General features: G+C 40.9%; 1 protein-coding gene across 9 annotated transcripts in view; it reads right to left on the bottom strand.

The window, feature by feature from the left end:
• Nucleotides 1-20,131, bottom strand: part of DYNC1I1 (dynein cytoplasmic 1 intermediate chain 1) — a 186,548-nt gene that overhangs the window by 122,211 nt on the left and 44,206 nt on the right. For all 9 annotated transcript variants that reach the window (XM_059482963.1, XM_059482994.1, XM_059482986.1 and 6 more), the window contains one exon: nucleotides 19,312-19,427. In XM_059482963.1, coding sequence (XP_059338946.1) covers nucleotides 19,312-19,427 — 116 coding nt within the window. The remainder of the gene's footprint in view (nucleotides 1-19,311; nucleotides 19,428-20,131) is intronic.

The raw sequence follows: 20,131 nt of genomic DNA, 5'->3' as shown, positions 1-20,131 counted from the left end.
AGGAAATATGAAAAAGAGTATAAATTCTCAGTGTAGAAATATAGCAGAGCTCTTTTTGGTAGGAAACATGAAAGTTATAGTGAGACAATCAGTTAAAGAATTCAGGGGTTTCCTAAATAAACACAAAACCCAGGGCCCCAGCAGGTGGCCAAGTTTGATATTCAAATCTAACATTTTACATGTGGAGTTTTCATTAGGACAAGGTTACCACATGATGGACAATCTGTATATATTTGCAGATGTGGCATGCAGGGAAGTCAAACCTGGGCAAGGAGCATAATTCACAGCAATCTCTCTGCCCGAGAATAGCTGAAGGCAATGTCCAATCAAAGTACTGTCAGTGCAGCGCTTGGCGAATAAATGAGTTGCTTTGACAGGAAATTCCAACAGCAATTTTAATTCTGATCAGGCTTCAGGAAGTGGAAAGAATAAAAACACATCAATTATAGTGACAGGAAGTTTTAAATCACATGGCAAGCAGCTGCTGCCAAAGGACATGTCTGCCAGCTTTGTTAAGAAGTATGGTATTTTGGTGCGACCAAAATTTTACACCAAAGTTTTACAGGCTGACATCAGTCTCTAATTGCATGTTATCCCACTACAAGGGTAAGGAAAATGACACAGTGCAGACAGCACACCATCATTACAACAAATCAGAGAGATCACTTTTTTTTTTTAAATCCTGACCCAAACTGAGTGTATTTATAACAACTCCAGAACACACCAGCAGTAATGATATGGACCACAGCACATCTACCTCAGTAAAGCAGGCAATCCCAGCAGCAAGGCAGAGCCCATCCTTCCCTGAGTCAGCCTCAGGCTGCAGAATGATCAGCACTTTAATCGTTTTACACGCACTGCCTTTTTTCATTAATCCATTTTGTAAACAGTGACCACTGCAAGGAATCAGTGGTGCACTGAGAGCAAGCCTGAAGTTTGCTACCAAGCCTGACATTTGTTGATGTTCCTACTGTATGTTGCAGGCCCAGAGTACCAAACACATTCCTTCAGTTATATGGGTGCTTTTCCATGTTCCCTGTGCAGTACCATGTAATATGAACAAATTCTAGGCTAGATTTCTCATCACAGAATCACAGTCACAGAATACCAAGGGTTTGAAGGGACCTCTGTAGATCATCCAGTGCACCTCCCCTGCCCAGACAGGGACACCTAGAGCAGCTTACACAGGAATGCAGCCAGGCAGAACCTACTAAGCTGGCCTGGGGATGGGATGGTGGGACTTGGGTGGACAGCAGGCAAAGATCTCAGGCCACATTGCTAATTTGCCTCTAGGGGAGCTTGCTCCAAATGGCTATCACTTCAGGAAAAGCCATTCAAATTGTTCTGGCCTCACTTTCCTGTACACTGAAGCTGTCTTATACAACACTGGGATGGAGAAGGGCATTAAAGTAATGTAAATGTGATTTATAGTCCAGCACAATGCTGTAAAGCAGCCCAGCTATACAGAGGACATAGAACACTCAAATAATATCTTGATCTCTGTTTCATCAGCAAATATTTTGTAATTGGCTTCAGCAAGCATTTCTGTGCTGGAGTCCAAGAAGGGAACTGCTACTGCTGCCTTCATGACACACATCTAGAGGAGGTTAGCAGGATGTGGCAGGGGCCATTCAAGGCAAAGTGACCAAAGAAGTGTGTTGAGCAGACAAACATTGATTGACCCATATCCTACATGGATAAGCGATTTATATCCCTCACAAGTGAATTATACCCTCTGCTGTACAGCTTCCTGACTCAAGTAACTCCTGCTGTCCCTTCACTGAAATCACCAAGAGGAGCAAAGGGCTCAGAGCTGAAGACTGTTTCAGGGTGGGCAAGTATAGGACGGAAGAGCTGGCCCTCAGAAATAGAAATGTTCATGAGGTTTGCTATTCACATGGACACAAACAGCACAGTACTCTCTAGAGCACTTTCTAAAATGCAGAAAGAAATAATCAAAAGTGACAGAAATATTTATGCAGATTTAGCAAAGGTCACCAAAAAGTGTGTCATTTTAACAATACTGGCAAGCTTTGTATAAAGTTTTGCTTTTCAAAGAGAATACTTTTCAGTGTAAAGACTACTGGAGGAAAGACTTAAACTAACTCTACATAAAATTTTTCATTATGCCTTTGGAAACTGTGAATATTGGATTCCAAAACAAAGGGAAAAAAACCTGTCAAGATAAGACATGATATATCTTTTTATTTCATTTTAACTTCTACTTAAATAGTAAAAGAAGCTAAAACATTAAAGTACTCATAGCTTCCTGCATAATTATCCACATTCAGATTTCTCCTCAGGAGAGATTCTGTGGGCTTTCATCCAGGGATTTTGAAGCATTTAAGGGAGATAGAGGAGCAAAATCTTGTATTTCTTCTGAAGGAAATATGGTATAATTTTCTTATGGTTTTAAGCATGTTCCATGCACGGACAATCTGGCCTGAAGCCAGAGACAAGGAAAAGTACAGGCAAACTTATTAAATGTCCATTATTTTTGTATGTCTGTTTCTATTAGTTTTTATCTTTGTAAGATTCTCTTCATATTCTGTCAGAATCAGTGTTTCCAATCCAAAGAATACTTAAGGATATCCATAGTGTATCTAACTAATAGTCCACATTTTTCATCAAAATGATCCTATTTCACCCTAAAATGACATCAGTCTCTGCACACAAAGATTAATGGTGAACATGGTGGTACTAAAGGGTGGATGGTGAGACTTGATGATCTTAAAGACTTTTTCCAATCTTAACAATTCCATGATTCTATGATTTGTATATACAGATTAGTGTATTCTATGATTTGTATGTACAATACCTGCTAATGAGCACTTTGGCTCAAAATCCCCTTGTGCTTCAAATGGCTCAAAATCCCCTTGTGCTTCAATAGTTACCTTAAATAGGCAAAAGAATAAGAGAGATGAAACAGGCAGAGATTTCCTGTTTCTATTCTCCACTACTGTCCTGCCAACAGTTAGGAATGTATGTGTACAGACCTGCTTCCAAAATCCAGCAATGGCCTTAGACATCCAGAATTTTCTCACTTAGGTCACCTAGAAGAGCACCTTGAAAGACAAGCGTCCTATGGCACACCCTTGGATGTGTGCTTGGCTACCCTGACTTCCTATCAAAATGGTCTTAGCAGCGCCACTTTCCACAACACTCTTGTTCTGCATAAAGGGCTGGGGCAGGCACTGTTGCACTTCAGCTGAGCTGAAAGGCCCCCTTTTCCACCCTAAGATCATTCTTCAAGCCTCTGGTTCTGTGGCACTTTCACATGCCAATAAAACCTGCTACAAATCAAATCTTCATGCATCTTCATCCTTTGTTAATTGGCCACTTTGTGTAACATACCTACAAACCATGGGAAAAACAACCTTGGGTTTCTGTCATTTGACTTCTTTCCTGCTTGATTTCCTCTCTATTTTTTAACATTAAGACTACAACCAGCACCAGGACTCCTACACTTTCTTAGGCCCTGCCTTTCTGCTTCAAAGGACCCACAGGTTCACTGTCAGACTGTCAGTGTTCACAGGCTGATGAAACACGAACAGCATGTCACAGCTGTACACAGCTCAGCCCTTGTAGTCCCAAACTCTAATTCTTCTCAGGTTTCTTCCCCTTTGTCCCCAAAAGTCCTTATCAAAAGTAACTGCAGGAACAAAGGGTACTAGTTAAACATAATGTTGTTTTAGAGCTGGAGATCACAGGAATATAAACTAATGCTGAACAGCTTGACCACTTGATAACATTAACCAAAGGCAAAGAGCAGCACTGATTTACCAGGAGGTGAGTTACAGAGGCTTTGATGTCCTGACTGATACTGCACACTAAAGTGCATGGCCCCATGATGTATGATAAAATTATTCATTTTTACAGCTGTGTGATGCTCCCTTCGTGTGGCTCAGCCTTATGTCTGGAGAAAGTTCCACACCACGAGGCACAGGGTGGCAGTTCTGAGACTGCCACCTTCACACTCATACTAAATAGAAGTTGTTCTGGTTTACACTGCACAGAATCTAGTCCATCAGCTGACAACAGAGCCCCAGGGACAGGACATGACACTCAGCTGCTGGCACATTTAGTCCCAGAGCTCCCTGTACTAACCAACAGAAGCTTTACCTTCCCTGAAGGGTACATTGCAGCTTTGCTCTAACGAACAAAGCTTCACTGGAGACTGCAGCCAGAGCATCTGGAATCAGGAGCAATGCAATAAGATGACTCATTAGTCCGTGGTCATATTTTTTCCCATGTAGGACAGTCAGCTCCTCATATCCTTTCCTTCTGTTATCCCCAGGAGCATCCTGTTAATTTCTGAGGAAAATCCAATATGTCTTTGTGGTTTTCAGGACTTCCTCCACTTTCTTCCAATTATTTCTTCATTTAATTCTTTTTCATTTCTTCATTCTTTACAATTTCATATTTATCCACGTTCTTTTTCTGTTCATCATGCTTTTTTTTTCCATGCCTATCATCAGGAAGTATTCTTCAGCTTTTGATGCTCCTTCATCTCTTCAGCTCTTTGTCATTCCACCAAATGCCAAATGTCACATTTTTCAGCATTTTCTCTAAAGACTTTTTCTGATGTAGTTTATGACTGCTCCTCTCCAGTAACATTTTATTCCTTCATCAGGTGGGAAAAACAGATATGGTGATTTACTGTTGTTATTACTATTGGCTAAACCTTAGAAAACTGTGTTAAAGATCACTGGTGGATTCAACACTGAGATCTCCCTCCCAAGAGAACAGTCTCATCTCCAGGTAACCACTGACTATTTGTTTTCCAGCTGATACACTCATACTCCTGGAAAGCCCCTTCTTCTTTCTTAGCCACCTTCCAATGAGATTGTATAGAAGGCTCTGCCAACCTCAGAGAGTTGATAGAAAAAGGTGATGCTGGTACAGGGTGATTTTGTAACCAGTTTCCTATCCAATGCCTCATAACTATTAGAACAAGACACATTATTTATGAAGATGCCTTTCAACATTCATCTCAGTTTTCAAGTCCCTGCAAAACCACTGGAAGTCTGTAGCCTCCTTTGCAGACACTTCTCCAGGGACCATGCTACTCCCTGTAGAGATGTGAGTTGCTCCTAAGTCCTGTTCCTCTGGTCCAAGACATCTTGCTTCATTCGTTCCTTCCCTGAGGAACTTGTTCAAGATTCTTGCACAACTGAGATCTCACCATCCAAAGAACCACAAAAATACAGCTCTGTCTTCCAGTCTGGCCACACCCAGAGTGAGGATTTTGAAAAGAAAGTGCTTTTCAAAATGAAGAGCCTACCTCTTTTAGCACGAACTTACTTCTGGACAGAAGAAATACTGATTGACAGCTTGCAGGAAAAGGACACAGGTCACTGCCCTTTTTAGAGACCCTGAATGAAAGCCCTAACACACAAGAGATGCAGAAGACTAAAATTCCACTAACTCTAACCAGCCATGGGAATGACCCAGCTTGTTGCAGTGTCTCAGCATGTCTCATAAAATGCACTGAAACATTTGCTAACGAGGCTATCTGCGTGTTATTGTTCATTTTTATTACAGCAGCACTAGGAGTGCCCATCAATACCAGGACCTTGTGCCTGGTACAGATGTCAGTGTGTTAACCAAAGGAGAACACATCATTCAACTTTCTACCCCCAACAGAAGCAGTCAAATAACAAGACCCTTTCATGTCAGTGTGTCATTTGTACAGACAAATGCTCAGCAGCATGGGTCATAAAAGCTAGCCCACAAGGACTGCTTCAAGGGGGAAAAAAGATTCTTAAATTTAAGATTCATATCTATGCATTCATGCCTGTGCATTTAACCATATAAAGAATTCACTTAAGTGTAAGAGACCTGCTTTTAAAAACTTCACCACTGTGTCATACCATGGAAACTACCTCAGGGCTACTAGGAAGGGGGTTCAAACATCCCTCTTATAAAACACATCATTATGCATTAGAGGAAACTTCATTCAACAGAGAAGAATGGCACACCAGCTGGAGGTGAACACCATAAAACACATAAAGTTTTAATTAAATTCATTAAAAATTCTTTGTCTCTCACTGTGTTTGGAGGCAGATAGAACCCTTTAACAATGGCCAGCATACAATCAGGTTTGTCAAAACTAATAATAATACAAAAGCATTTGCTTACCCTGGGACATTTTGAAAAAGTTTGAGTAACTGTATTATTTTTAATATGGGACATTTATAAATTATTGCAAGATGTGGCCAGTATTGGAGCAGAGTTGCTGTTTCTATTGTTCTTTGGATTGATAAAAGGTGTTGGTAATAAAATGCACATTTTTAGCAGTTGCCAAAGTGAATCAACCTGGAATACAGGGAAGAAGCATATTTTCCCCTTAAAACACACACACACACATATATTTAATATATATCTTTAGTAGGGCCTGTTGCAACGAAACAAAGGGCAATAGCTTTAAACTAAAAGATATAAGGAAAAGTTTTGTCTCAATGAGAATGGTAAAACAGTGGTGCAGGTTGCCCAGAGAGGTGGCAGATGCCCCATTCCCAACCATTCAAGGTCAGGTTGCACAGGGTTCTAAGCACCCTGATCTAATTCAAAACATCCCATTGCAGAGGGGTTGGATTAAATGACATTTAATGGTCCCTTCCAACCCAAACTATTCTATTACATATCAACACATTTTCATGATCAGTATTTCTTTACAGCATGTTTTCTATATTCTGTACTGATAGGTATGAAAAATAAACACATTTCCTGCCCTTCAGAGCTTGTAGTCCATCAGCAAAATGGGATACAACAAATGAAAGTAACAGCACCAGATCCCCTTTTGCAAACACATACATGCCTGATATCAGACAATCAAACATGTCAGAGGATAATGATGAGCACAGAACATGCATAAATATTTGCAGGATTTAGCCTGCTAACCAGGGTAAAAGCAAATAGCTATTTGGTTGCCTGGCCCTTATGTAAATACTTTGTTTTTCAAAGCTGGAAGGCCTAGCTAAATACTTTTTTATTTAATCAAATACAAATAAAATGATTCTACAATGTACTGAAGGGCTTCACATGATGAGTCAGTGACAATGTCAGCTATTTAGGCTCATGGCAAGCACTTCACTTGGTCCCAGTCCAGGTCCCATTTCAGTCAGCGGGAGTCTTTTCCCTGATTGCAACATGAGCCTTTGTTACTAAATTATCTCAAGCTGATGAACTGTGAAACAGAAAAGGTACTTTTACTAACCTTTTCTAATCCAGATTCACTAAGGATAATCACTAACTAGTACTAACTAATTCACTAATTAGATCTGAAAACATCCTCACTGCATAGCTAATACCTAGGGGTTGGGCACTCATTTTTTATACTTCATCAGGACACTCTGATGCAAGAAATATCACAGGTCAAGTGAACAGTCTGACAACCTATGTGATACAGTTAAAGGGATGAAAGAAAAGATGAAAGGATATATTCCCCATCCTACAGCTCAGTAAACAAAGCTGTGGTTTTGTCCATTTTACAGTCATGGTGCTATAATTTCCAGATCTAGGTATGTATCCACTTGATGCTCAACACTGTTTGGGGGAAGGAATTTGATGGGCTTTACTGTACAGAAAAACCCTTGAGCAAAATGGGGCAGAAACATGCATTTGAGGAACTACACAATATGAAAACAAGACTGATGCATCAAAATAAATGTTAGCACATAAAGTGTAGTATTGAGTCTACACAATAAAGTCCTCTGAATAGTATGAAAACACTACTTAATTGAAAATATAAAAGAGCAAAGTAATTTTTCTATTTTTTCTTGATACTATTGCCTTTATCAGCTGGGAAAGAGCTGCCCTCAGTTACATAGGTTACAGGGGAAAATAAGGTGCCTGCTTTTTCACTATTCTTTCACAGAGGCCTAAGAAGCCACTTCAAAGGGCAATACATAAGAGATGAAGGAGCTCAAGAAAAGAAATAGCAATAACAGCAGTTCCAAAACTGTTTCAAGAGATGACAGTAAAATAATTCATAATGCAGTTGCCCATATTCCCATCACAAAGTGGTTGGAATTACCTAAATCATCTAAAAATTAAGGTTATAATTTGAATGTGTTGGTTAAGTCCAGTAAGCAGTGAAGAAAGGCACAAATAGAAGATAATTTTTTCCAGTGTTATGATAAATACAATAGATAGGATAAATTGCCTTCTGGGAGGTTCTGTGTCACTCTTTTGAGTATGGAAATTTACACAAACAGGCCTGGCCCCTCAAGGCAGAGCTATTGCCTGTGACTGCACTGGACTCCTGAAGTATCTCAACAAGGATGCAGCTACCTAGCTTGGGTACTGGCACTAGTCATGCTGCCAGATCAGACAGCTCTGTGACAGCTAAAAATCCTAGTAAATTAGGCTGTTGTGAATTCACTTAGCTCATGTTTAAGCTTTCAGTGGTCTGTACTGTGGGAAATGAAGAGATGGGTCTATGTCTCTGCATTGATTGTAACTCAGTTTGTGACTTGCTCTGAATTACACATACAGATTGTAATAAAGATAAGACTCCTGAGATTTACACCATTGCTTTGAGCCCAAGGGTATCACTTGGCAGGCAGTGAGACTTGTAGTGGTCAGCTTTATGTGTGCACCTACAAACCTCTGTAATCTACATATAAACAAGTCTCTGTAAATCTACATATAAATCTAGATATACAGATAGGTAATACATTATGTAAACATTGTATCTATAGCTGTACTTATAACTAAATATTTTAAAAAACTATATAAATGTATCAGCAAGTTTTAAACATGCATAGACTAGAGACAATAAGAGGAAAGAGAGACCAGATTAATCTCCTGTTCACTCTCTGCCTCCATCCTGTTACAAACTAGGAATGGCAGAAGAGATGTTTCCCAAGCACACTGTGTAATGGTGCACTTGTGCCTGCACACTCCACCCTAAATCTGTCCAAGGCATTCTTGAAAACGGAAGCTCACTGTTCACTAGACACCTTTTCATGATTGCACAAATGAGAACCAGATGTAAATTTGTTATATCTTTACTTAAACAGCAGCTCCCTGCCTACTTGGAAATCCTGAACCCAAGCTTACTGCAGTACCCAATCTAGCAAAGAAGAAAAGGCAGAGATAAGAGATGCTTATTCCTGATCAGTACGAACTGGGAGCATGTTACAGCATGCCCAGCTGACATCTGGACCAAATTAACTATTCCACTGCTCTGGAAACTTGGGCACAGACTGAAGGACAGTCTGGGCTACGTCCATGTCCCTCTCACAAGACTGTGCTGGGTTCAGCTCTTTTGGCCTCAATTATCCCCCCACGTGAATGCCAGCCTGTCTCATGTCACAGGTAAGAAGTCAGTGAAACACATGCAGGAGGAGTTTGTGCTGTCTCATTGTGTAAGATGCTGTGTTCTCAACCTGCACATTATCTGTGATGCAATACCAGCACACAGAGAACTCTTCACGCAGCCACAAGTGAGATCTTTAGTGCTTTCTGTGTTTCACAGCAGATGAGTGCTGTTTTGCATGTGCTGTTGCTGAGTAATTGGTGCCTAGGAGAGAAGAGTGAACATCTGAGTGAAGATGACAAGAAAGAAAATATGAAATAACCATGATTAACGGTTAAAATTTCAAAAATTCTCCTGTTGTGCAGCTGGGGCAAGACCTTCAAAGAAGTTCAGCTCCAAACCAAGCAGTGGATTCTGAGAGTCCTCAAAACCCAGCAGCTGCTACTGAGATCAGTGAGTCTATTCATAAGTGCAGGGATCTGCTTGTGCCAATCACAGAGGAGCTGAACCCACACTGAGCTTGGATGTAGCAAACTTCACAACACAATTGGGGTGAGGAAAAAAAAAGGAGTATCCACAGCAACAACATGCAATTATAGACTTAAAATAAGTGTGAAGCTTCGTGGCTCAAGCTCAACACATTTCAGAAAAATAATGATTATGTTTTCACTTCCAGTGTGCTTTAAGTAGGGTATTAGCTTGCAGGAAGAGAGAGGTCTGGTTTGGAGGTTTATGGTTAGGACATACATCTGAAGTAATTGTGGCTCAGAGTGAATACATGCTAAGTTTATTTTAAATAAGATAGATGGGCAAGTGACAGCCAGGGTCTGGTTGAAAAGTGACATTATTTGTGGAGACAGTCTATTGTATTGCAGCAAAAGAGAATTCCATCTTCTATTAATAGTGGCCAGTGGGAATTCATGCTGAGACTTTTACTTTACTGACATATCCATTTCATTAAAGGTTTCTTCACCCAGATCCTTTCTTCAGTTTTCAGAGTAACTCTTTTGAGCGAGCAAGCAAAAGGATTCTCTGGAAAGGATCCAGCTGCTACCGATTTTGAGCAGGGATTCTCAAATATTACATACAGATGAGATCTACGGTTTGCCTTTACACTAAGTATAGCAGGACTTTACATGACCCTGGAGCAGCTCTTGGGGATAGAAGGGGGCCCCGGGGTGCCATGGAGGGCTCTGCACAGGTGCTCAGGTCAGAGTGTGGGGACACACCTGGGGAACAAAGACCCAGCTTGGGGCGCATCCCCATTCATCCCCAAGGCAGGCAGTCATGTGGGGTGTGCCAAATGCTCCACTCCAGCCAGCCCAGGCACTTGGCTCCCTCTCCAGTTAGTCTGAGGGCAAGCAGCTGACACTGCTCTATCCAAGGCAGGTGGCCTCTCCTATGGAAATGAGCCAATTAAAGGAGACTATAGAGGGGCACAATTAGCCAGCTTCTCAGGCTCAGGCTCAGCTATAGAATTGAAGATAGAGAGGTGCTGAACAGGAGAACTTTCAGCTGTGTAATTTTTGACCCAGTACATTAGTGCTGTGGGTTAAAACAGAGGAGGGGATTTTGGCACGTGAATCTTTTTCATCTCTTAGAGTCCAAGTGCCAAGGATCAAACTGAGAAGTGTGAAGTAACCAAGCCGTTTTCTGTACATCTTTTTAACACCACTAATGAAGGCCTTTCCACATTATGGCCTGTGTCTATTCCAGCCCTGATTTTGTATCTACTTACAGGATTAGAAAGATTAAGGGCTAATTAGAGCACTGAGGATTAATAACTGCTACTTCTACAATGCACATTTTTCTTAATCTTGTCTTAAATTCTAGTGGAGATTGGTCCACGTTACAAAGCCAGAATTTGCCAAAGGTTACTAAAGACATAATAGAAGGTGCTGGGTATTATTCTTGTATATACTGAATAGGCATCACCCATTAGTCTAAAGAAGGAATTACAGGAATGGCAGGAAAAAGCGTGCTTTGTTTCTGAAGAAAACAAAAAGGCATGTCTTCATTGTTCTGTTGGAAGCACTGTTAACCCAAATTTCACCCTTTTTACATTTTCAGGTCTGGACCTTCTCATTTGAGCATTGTAATATGTATACACACTGCTAATTCAAAGAATATTCAAACACTGCTGAAATGATACATAAAGTGATAACTAGGAACATATGAAAAAAAAATTGGCCACTGTCATTCCACTGACTGTTGACTGGGGAAATCATGGTGCTGTTCATTAGTGGGACAATTTCCTTGTTCTCATGTTAAAGCTATGTTACAACATACTAATAGTCATATATTTGCAAATAAGTTTAGAAATATTTTGTTGCTTGAGGGGAACATTTAACAAATCAGCTCAATACAGCAGTTGTTCATGTGTAAAACACGGCCAGGATCTTTTGCAGAGAAGAAAGACTTAGAGGAAGGTTTTCATTTCCAGCCAACAAAGAATTCAATTTGCATACAGGTGTTACAGGGCTTTTCTCTGAATTCATGGATCACTGCTGGTTTCAGATGTCAGGACACAGAGATGGGTCAAAGGCACTGTGAGATGACTTGCAGCTAGTTAAAGGAGTCTGAGGTCAGGGCTCTTAACATCAGCTCTCTTGTTTTCCATCAAGCAACACCAGATGTACCAGGATCTTATTCAATCACATTATTTCCCACTGCAACTAAAGGAGCAGACTGGTTTCCACACAAGGAGACTGACTACAATGCTTTTGGGATTATTCTAGGAGAGAACAGCTTCCCATTTCTTGGGTGGAGGATGGAATCCACCTGGTTAAAAGCACAAAGACCCATGAGGATCAAGAAGGGGCAAGGAAGGTTGGTACAGCATGGTCCTTCCCCATGATGTCTGCAAAGGCTCTGAAGCAGTGTTGTTTCCATGCACAGAACAAAATTGCACAACACTCCCCTCCTAGGCAGCACAGGCCAAAAACTGGTTCCTTGTCTCACCAAGAAGGCAGTTAAGCTTTGGTTTGTTCCTCATCTTTTGTTGCCTGAATGGTTTAGAGAAGGCATGGTTCAGCTGTGACAGGGTCTGTTGTTCTCTCCCCACCCTCATAAAGAATTCCCAGATATGCTTTCTTGGCTGGCATTTAATGCGGGAGCACCTTGTGCAAAAGAAACCAGAGTCTGCAAAAGGTCAGGGACACTTTGGAGCAGGGAACTCCTATGTGGGTGTGCCTGGTTTTCAGGAGAGCTGCCCAAAATTTTGTTAAGATTGTGGAGCAGCTGCAAAGAGGTAAGTAACTTGATCCCTGTGTAATGAAATGATCAAGAAAAAGTCCAAGATCTCTAAAGAGTTTTCCTTCTTCAGACCTCCAACTGTCTGTGACTAGAGGCAATCTTTCTGCTAAACCAGTTCTTAGTAGATAATTCCCTGAGAATTACTGATGCTTAATAAATTGTCAGATCTGCTTGTTCAAAACAGTTTAGCAATAAAAGGGCTCTCTGCATAAGACTATCTGAGAATCATCTTGAGAAAAGCCCTTTTCCAGAAGTCTTTAGAGAAAACCTGGAAGGAGAAACAGGGAAGGGAGCAAATACTGAAGCAATGACTGCTGATTAATATACTGTTAGGCCACCTTTTACAAAGGGACTGGCACTGCCTTGTTGAAATCCTGTTTGAGCCAAAGTCTGCTACATATTTTACGAAAACAGACATTTGATGTCCCTTTCTGCACTCAAACACCAAAGTATCCATGACCAGACTGTGGCCTCTTCATTCTTCCTCCTAGAAGAAATCCTCACAAGTGTCAAATACATTTTTCTGCACAACAGAAACCAAAGAAACTAATTTCTAAAGCCTAGTCCTTATTCTAATTCTGCACCACATAAAATTACCATGAGCCAGGTGGTGAAGAAAGCCTTCAGAGGTATACATCCAATGTCTGTATCTGGTGAGGAGTGGAATACAGACCCAACACACCTGGTAGCTGCCTGTTGTGGCTGGTCTGGAATACATGTACCTTAACAAATTGTACTTCACTCATTGTACTTCGAAAGGGACTGATAATAACAAGGGTTTGCACCTGATTTCACCAGTGTATTATTGCTCTGAATACCTAAGCTTTTTAACATTTCTAAATAATATAATTTTTACCCCAATTTCTGTATAATGCCTTGGTCTCTTCTCACACTTCTTTCACCAGCACTTGCATTCACACATCTCAGTCATACATACAACTCAAGCACCTTCTGTCAAATATAATTCTTGCCTCAGGCAAAAGATCAGACGGGTGTTTTCCCGCAGGTCTCTCCGGCATTCCCGCATCCCTCCCTGCCGGCATTCCTCAGGCACGGCGCTTCACCGCTGCACCACCAGAGAGCGCTGCCTGAATGCCTTTGAAAGATTTTTATGTCAAAACTAAATTTAAAAAAAATAAATTAAAATCCACCTTGAAAAGCTTTTTATTTAGAAAAGGTGATGCACTTGTGACAGGAAGAAAGAGGAATTATTGAAAGACTGCTATATAATGCAATGCCTCAAATCTTTGCACTGTTTCATTCTAGTCCCTTCCAATCTTGTACAGTCTGGTACAACAGTAAAAAATTAAGCTTTTTTGATTTACAAAAAAAGCCATCTTGAATCAGAGTTCTTATGCCAGCTATTGAGATCCACAGTACAACTCTGATGGACTGCAGTCTGAGAAGAAAAGGCAAACTGGAGTTTTATATATCTTTATAACTAGTAACACTTAGCAATACATGGTACTGCTTAGGATGGAGCATAGTATTTTACAAAGTTACAAAACATTATTACAAAATTAGTGCCCATTAGTACAAATCCTAAGGCTCTGTTTCTTTAAAAAAAGTTTCTCTGCTTTAACACTGATTCATCCTTAGGTCATCTTCTCTTTTTAATAGTGATTTCCATCTTAGTTTTGCTTTTCAGCATCTCCTTTTGTTTACCTCAGAAGGCCTTTGCTTTCCCCCTAGTTATGTCCAATTTCCATCACACAATATCATGGATCCTGACACACATGTTGCATGCATGGTAATGCACAAATGTGCATCTGCATTTCCCATTAAATGAAGCATTCAAAGCTATTCTTGGGTCCAGACTTGTCCTGTTGAGACTGGAGCTGAGCTTACAATTTTCTGGAAGGGAAAATCCAAAGTAAGCTCTTTAACTTAAACCCCAGCTTCTGATCCACGAGCTCCAGCCAGATTGCCCATGGGAAAGCTCAAGTATGATCTCAGTTCTGGGACTGGCTTTTCCAAAGCACAGCATGCATCCACAAAGCCAGAGCTGAGCTACAGTCAGGCACAGCAAGGCACAGAAGGACTGGGGTGGAGTTTGCTGGGCTAGAGGGCTGCTGCACAGCATCCTAAAGCATGTACAGAGACAGATCTCCCCACCGATTAAACCTGGAAATCTTGGACCTTGACAATCAAAGTATAAATAGAATTAAAGTATAAATAAAATCCATAATATCTACAGATTTTATCATGGAAAAGATAAAATTCCAGAGGTCTGACTTGCTTTCACAGCATTGGAGCTTGTCAGTCCTAGTCACAGATAACTCCAATCCAATTACCAAAACTCAAAGTAGGGCAGAGGCCTCACATATGCCAATGTAGCACTCTGTAAGACATACCCATTTTACTCCATAATGACAAACCTAAATCAATATGGCTATAAAGAGCTCTCTTACCAAGTCTGGCAGTGAAGAACTAGTCAATGCAGTCTGTGGCACCCGCAGAATTTTGGTTCACCCTACAGAAGACACTTAACATTTGGTATCACACACAGACAGGCTCATGTGTCTCATGAGCCTGACTGAGAGAATTCCCCTCTCCTCCCTCACTGCTTTACAAAGGGCAACTTTCAGGAACCTCAGTTCAGAGAATTACACTGTCAGTCACACACAGAAACCAACCCAGCCTCTGGAGCTCCACCTTCATTTTGCCACTTCATTCCAGCCTACTTCCAGATGGAGTAGAGAGGTTTCTTTTTTTCTCTAATAGTCAAAATACCCTTAGTGTTTAAAAAGCTAGATAAACAGATGGATCACAGGTCTCATTGTGTTCTTTGCCAGAATTGGGCTACATTTGTGAGGCAGGATGAGGTTACCCTGCTCAGGAGGTGAGTATGGCAGATCATTTGTTTTCCCCCCATCTGCTGAAGGTGATGAACTGATGAAGTGCACATGACTTCCATTGTTTTAGAAAGCCAGATCTTCTCTTGTACACAGAACCTACTCTTTCAGGAATGCATTTCTGACTAACCTATTTGCAGTGACAGTCTATCAAGGCAGAATGTGAGAACATTTAATTTTATTGATGAAGCAGTTTCTACTTTGCAAAAGAGGAATAACCACTCTCCTGACACTGGACAGCAAAGCCAGAAAGATCACAGAATTTGTCCTTCTTACAGCCCTCAGTTTCTGAGGGGACCTAGATCAGAAGAGTACCTCCCTTCTCTGAGATTTTACCTCCTGGCCCATTAAAGAGCAGAACAGTAAGCTGGAGATGAGGCAGGCATCTAGCAGAGCCTGAATGTGCACACTGTTTTCCTGTTGGAAAAGGTGGACTGCAGGCAGTCACGCAGAACTCAGTCCACTGCTGCACCCATCCTGGGTGAGGGACCCATTCTGGCCTTACCAGAGGCTAGGCCATGGCTTTTCTGTTTTCTTCTAGGTGCACTTTTAAGAAACAACAGGTCTGCAGTGCTTTGGAGGGTCCAACCACTGAAGGCTACATGGGGCTGCCACTCCTGAAGTGATGTGAGAGCCACTGCACAGTGAAAGAAGTGTGTCAGAGAACTCTCAAAAATTATTTGGCATGGCCTAGGTCTTAATCAACTCCAGAATGGAAAAACAGCGCTAGTAAAATGTCTCTCAATGCCTACAAATACCTAAATTCAAGTTCAATTATAGCAGGAGGAAGGGGAAAATAAAGAGCATGATTTTTTCTCAGGCTCCAGAGCCAAGATCTGTGTGTTTTTGAAGTCATCTTGCAAGGAAGAAAAGAAAAGGCTGAAGCTGACTGTGACCTAAATAAAGCAAAAGAATTAAATTCTTCTGATCAAAGGATTGAATGATACATATACACATCTCCCTAAATAATAGAGTTGGTAGGAGAAATGACATGTCATTATTCCTCTGAAATAAGGCAAATTACTTGCTCTGAAAAGAGGAGTTAATCTGTTTTTTATACAATGATGAATAATGCCACACTATTTCTTCTAAAATTAGCAGCTGACAAGCTGAGACTTCAGTGCACATAGCATCTGGCTCTCTGGCACCACTTGGACTTACCAGAGTGAACCCTTCCCTTTCCAGTTTTATTAGGTTTGGTGGGCAATAGCCATTACCACAAAAAACACACAGAGAGCTCCAGAACAGCAGTAGGTTTAAAGTACCTCAGAGTTTCTTTCTTGCTCTATAGAGAAGCAAATGCAGAAAATCTGATGAGGATATTTTGAAAAGGGTCAAGAACTTTGAATGGAGTCAAAGTTCTCATTTCACCCATCTTTTCAATCAGCTATACCCTTCATTAGTTGTCTTCCAAACAAGAAGCCAAGTGTGAGACAATCTCATCCTAAAATTCTGCATTTTGACATTTCCAATATTTAAGGCAGTCAGTGAAAAGTGAATTCCAAACACTGAAGCCAGACTCATCCAAGTTTCTTGTTTTCTATTCTCAAACTCTAAGGCTTCAGATGCTAAATAACTGAGCCCATAGCCATAGTAATGGCTGAACAATTTATCTTGAAAAGATAATGGCTATATTTTATCACATGAATGCATAGAAACAGTGTAGAGACTTCTTCTCTAAGCTGCTCTCCTGAGGAATCTCTCTCTTCTGTTCATGTTTAGACTGACAGTATGAAGGGCTCAGCATTGGGAGGCCAAAATCACGGTGCTTATTTACCCCCTAGAGAATTTCCAGTTAAATAGTCTCTCAACAGAATAGCCAAACTTTCCTGAATCTCCTTTGCTGATGCACAGCCATAATCATATCCAAGATACATGCAGAGAATTCCCCAGTAGCAGATTGGAAAGGAAATGTAAGTTACACTTTCTCTCCCTCACACATCTGAAGTAAGATATTGGGTGATATTTCCTTTGGGTGATATTTCCTTTGTATTTTAATATGTAAAACACCACTGCTGTTGATGTTTTCCTTGGCTGTGATGACAGAGAATAGGAAATATAACAAATCCAGTCACCAAACCCACATACTTGACCCCTTCCATCACAGTTTTGGCTCAGGCAGCTAAAAGTGCATGATGTTTTATGTTTGCACTTATCTTCTTTCACACAAATGAACGAACAAGTGACCTTCCTCTGTGCTGGGAGGACCAATTCAAACCACACTGCCTCCCTGCTCATTGCCCTGACTGCCAGGCTCCATGGCATCACACTGCTGTTTGGAGTTTTTTCCTTGCGGGGTTGGAGATAGTCCTTTTGTCTAGCAAGAAAAAGATTTTGTAATAGTTGAAGAGGTCATTGGGGAAAAATCAATATTTTACTGAAAGAAGATGCTTCCTTAAGTGAGCCTGTCCTTTTCATTCCAGCCTACTTCCAGATGGAGTAGAGAGCTTATTTTTCTTTTTTCTGTAATAGTCAAAGGCAGGTCAGCTCATACGAGTGCTAGAGTCATAGGTCTAAGGGAGGCAAACACAAAGCCATGTCTTAAATTCCCCATATCCATGGGTTCTTGCATTGGATAAAGGCCACGTGCCAGAGAGGAAGGACACCCTCTCCATCTGATCTAACAATGAACTCATGATAATGCTCCAGGGTAGAGCATCAACTGGTCCTCAGCAAAGAAGACAAAGACTCAGGGGCAAAACCCATTTTCTCGAGGCTTCAGCAGCCCACAGAGAAACAAGCAGAGATGAGCTGGACTGACCCAGGGAGGCTTCTGAGACTGCTTCTCCCTATGAGCAGGCAAAGCTCTCTGGACACACTGCTCAAGGAGTATCATCCCAGCAAAAGAGCTGTCTGTGTTTGAAGGCACTATTTCTGACCACAGAGAACCAAGGTTGTTCTCCAGAAAAGCACAATCTGAGCAGCCAGCTCAGCAGTTTCTATTTCTGCTTCCTAAGGCAGACCTGGTTACCCAGTTATAAAAAACCCCAGCAACAACTGGCTACATTTATCACTCTATTTTCCCTGACAGTACCTTACATTTAGACAGATTTACCACCACCACCACCACCTTCTGAACCTACTTGAGTATTTTTCTTCTCTGAATAAGGCCTGGTAAAGTTCTACATTATCTTCTGCAGAAAATTACTCAGTTGTTGAACTTTTCTTGATCCTTCATTATAAACAGCAAAAATTATGTCAAGACTGCTATGAGTTTTTCCTCTTCTATCTGCTTTGTTCTAGTGCACAGGAAACATCAGGCTAATGTGCTGTTTTGCAATCAGTTTAAATGGTTCCACTGACCTGCAATCAGCATTCTGCAGTACAACAATGGCAGATCAGCAAACCTCTGCCACTCTGTGTATTTATTCATCAACAAGAGAGCCAAAAAGCCAACAAACAGCTCCATGAGTACAGATGCCAGCATGATGTCAGCAGAGAGAAAGAAAGAAAGACTGTCCACATCAAAGTATGCAAACCTCCTTTTTCAGTGTATGAAGCTAAACTGCATCTTCTCCCTAAGCTTCACCTACAGCAGGGGGACACAATTACCCTGATCAAACAACTGAGGGCAACATTCCAACACTGCCTCTTTACAAAGCACAGAATTTATAACTTCCTTGAGAAAACATAAAAAAAGAAATAAAGAACAATTTTAATTATATTCATAACGATTTATTTTCAAAAATGTTCCCATTAAACTGCTATCTAAGCACAACCCATTGTAAGTCAGAAGTAGTTTGGTTCCACCTGTATTTAAAGTGATTTTTATAATTATTCACATCAGAACAGACATTAATCACATAAACAATAGCTGCCTTGCAGAAAACACATGATAAGCAGCTATGTTATGACTTACTATTATTTTTATTACATTCTTTAACTTGGATGCAAATTTTCTATTAAAATGTTTTTTTAAAAAACCATAAATCTTACCTTCAGACTGATGTGTGGCCAGAGGTGTCTGTGTCTCCTTGGAGTACGATACCACCTCCCGGGGTAAGAAATCAACCTGGGTAATCTTGGACACCCCTAGTTTGTGCAGTCTGCGTCTGAGGTGAAACACACAACATCAAAAGGTCAGTCATGGTAAATGTAAATCAGCACCAAGAACAAATGCTTGCTGCTATGGACAGGATAAAAATACTTCAGTGTTTGTAAAGGTGAAACACAACAATGCATGAGAAGTACCTCACTGCAGTGAAGAAAATTAACCTGGGAACCATTTGCCATAGTAAAGTCCAATTGTTGAACCTCTAGATCATGCTGCTGAGAGGGAGTGCAAATGGGAGAGAGAAATGGCCTGCTTGTGTCCCTCTTAACATGCAACAAAATTTTCTTTCACACCATCATTACTATGATATTCTGTCTGCTCAAAGGAGCTCATCCTCAGCCTGGGACACACAGCTGTGGAAAGGGTACAGAGGGTTTAAACCAGAATGAATTAAACTGCCAAATGTTCAGCTGGGAGCAGTAACAGAGTCTTTAACTGGCAAGGTGTGTCATTTCCATAAAGAAGGAGATTCTGCCTTTCACAGGAACCATTAATAGTGGCCTTGAAGTAGGTTTATAATTAAAGTGTAGTCCTAATGCAAGGGCTGGAGAAGAGCTAAAACATAACTGCAGCAGAGCAACTATTGCCTTCTATTTTGTCTACTTCCCTTGCTTTAAATAAACCATAGGAAATAAATCAGTGAATCAAACTGTAAGTGGGCAAGGGAGAAAGAAGAGATGCACTTGAGTATGGCCATGAACA

Source organism: Ammospiza nelsoni, chromosome 1 (assembly GCF_027579445.1).
Source record: "Ammospiza nelsoni isolate bAmmNel1 chromosome 1, bAmmNel1.pri, whole genome shotgun sequence".
Classification (NCBI taxonomy): Eukaryota; Metazoa; Chordata; class Aves; order Passeriformes; family Passerellidae; genus Ammospiza; species Ammospiza nelsoni.
The sequence above is the reverse complement of the archived record's forward strand: the minus strand, read 5'-3'. Positions and strand labels throughout refer to the sequence as shown.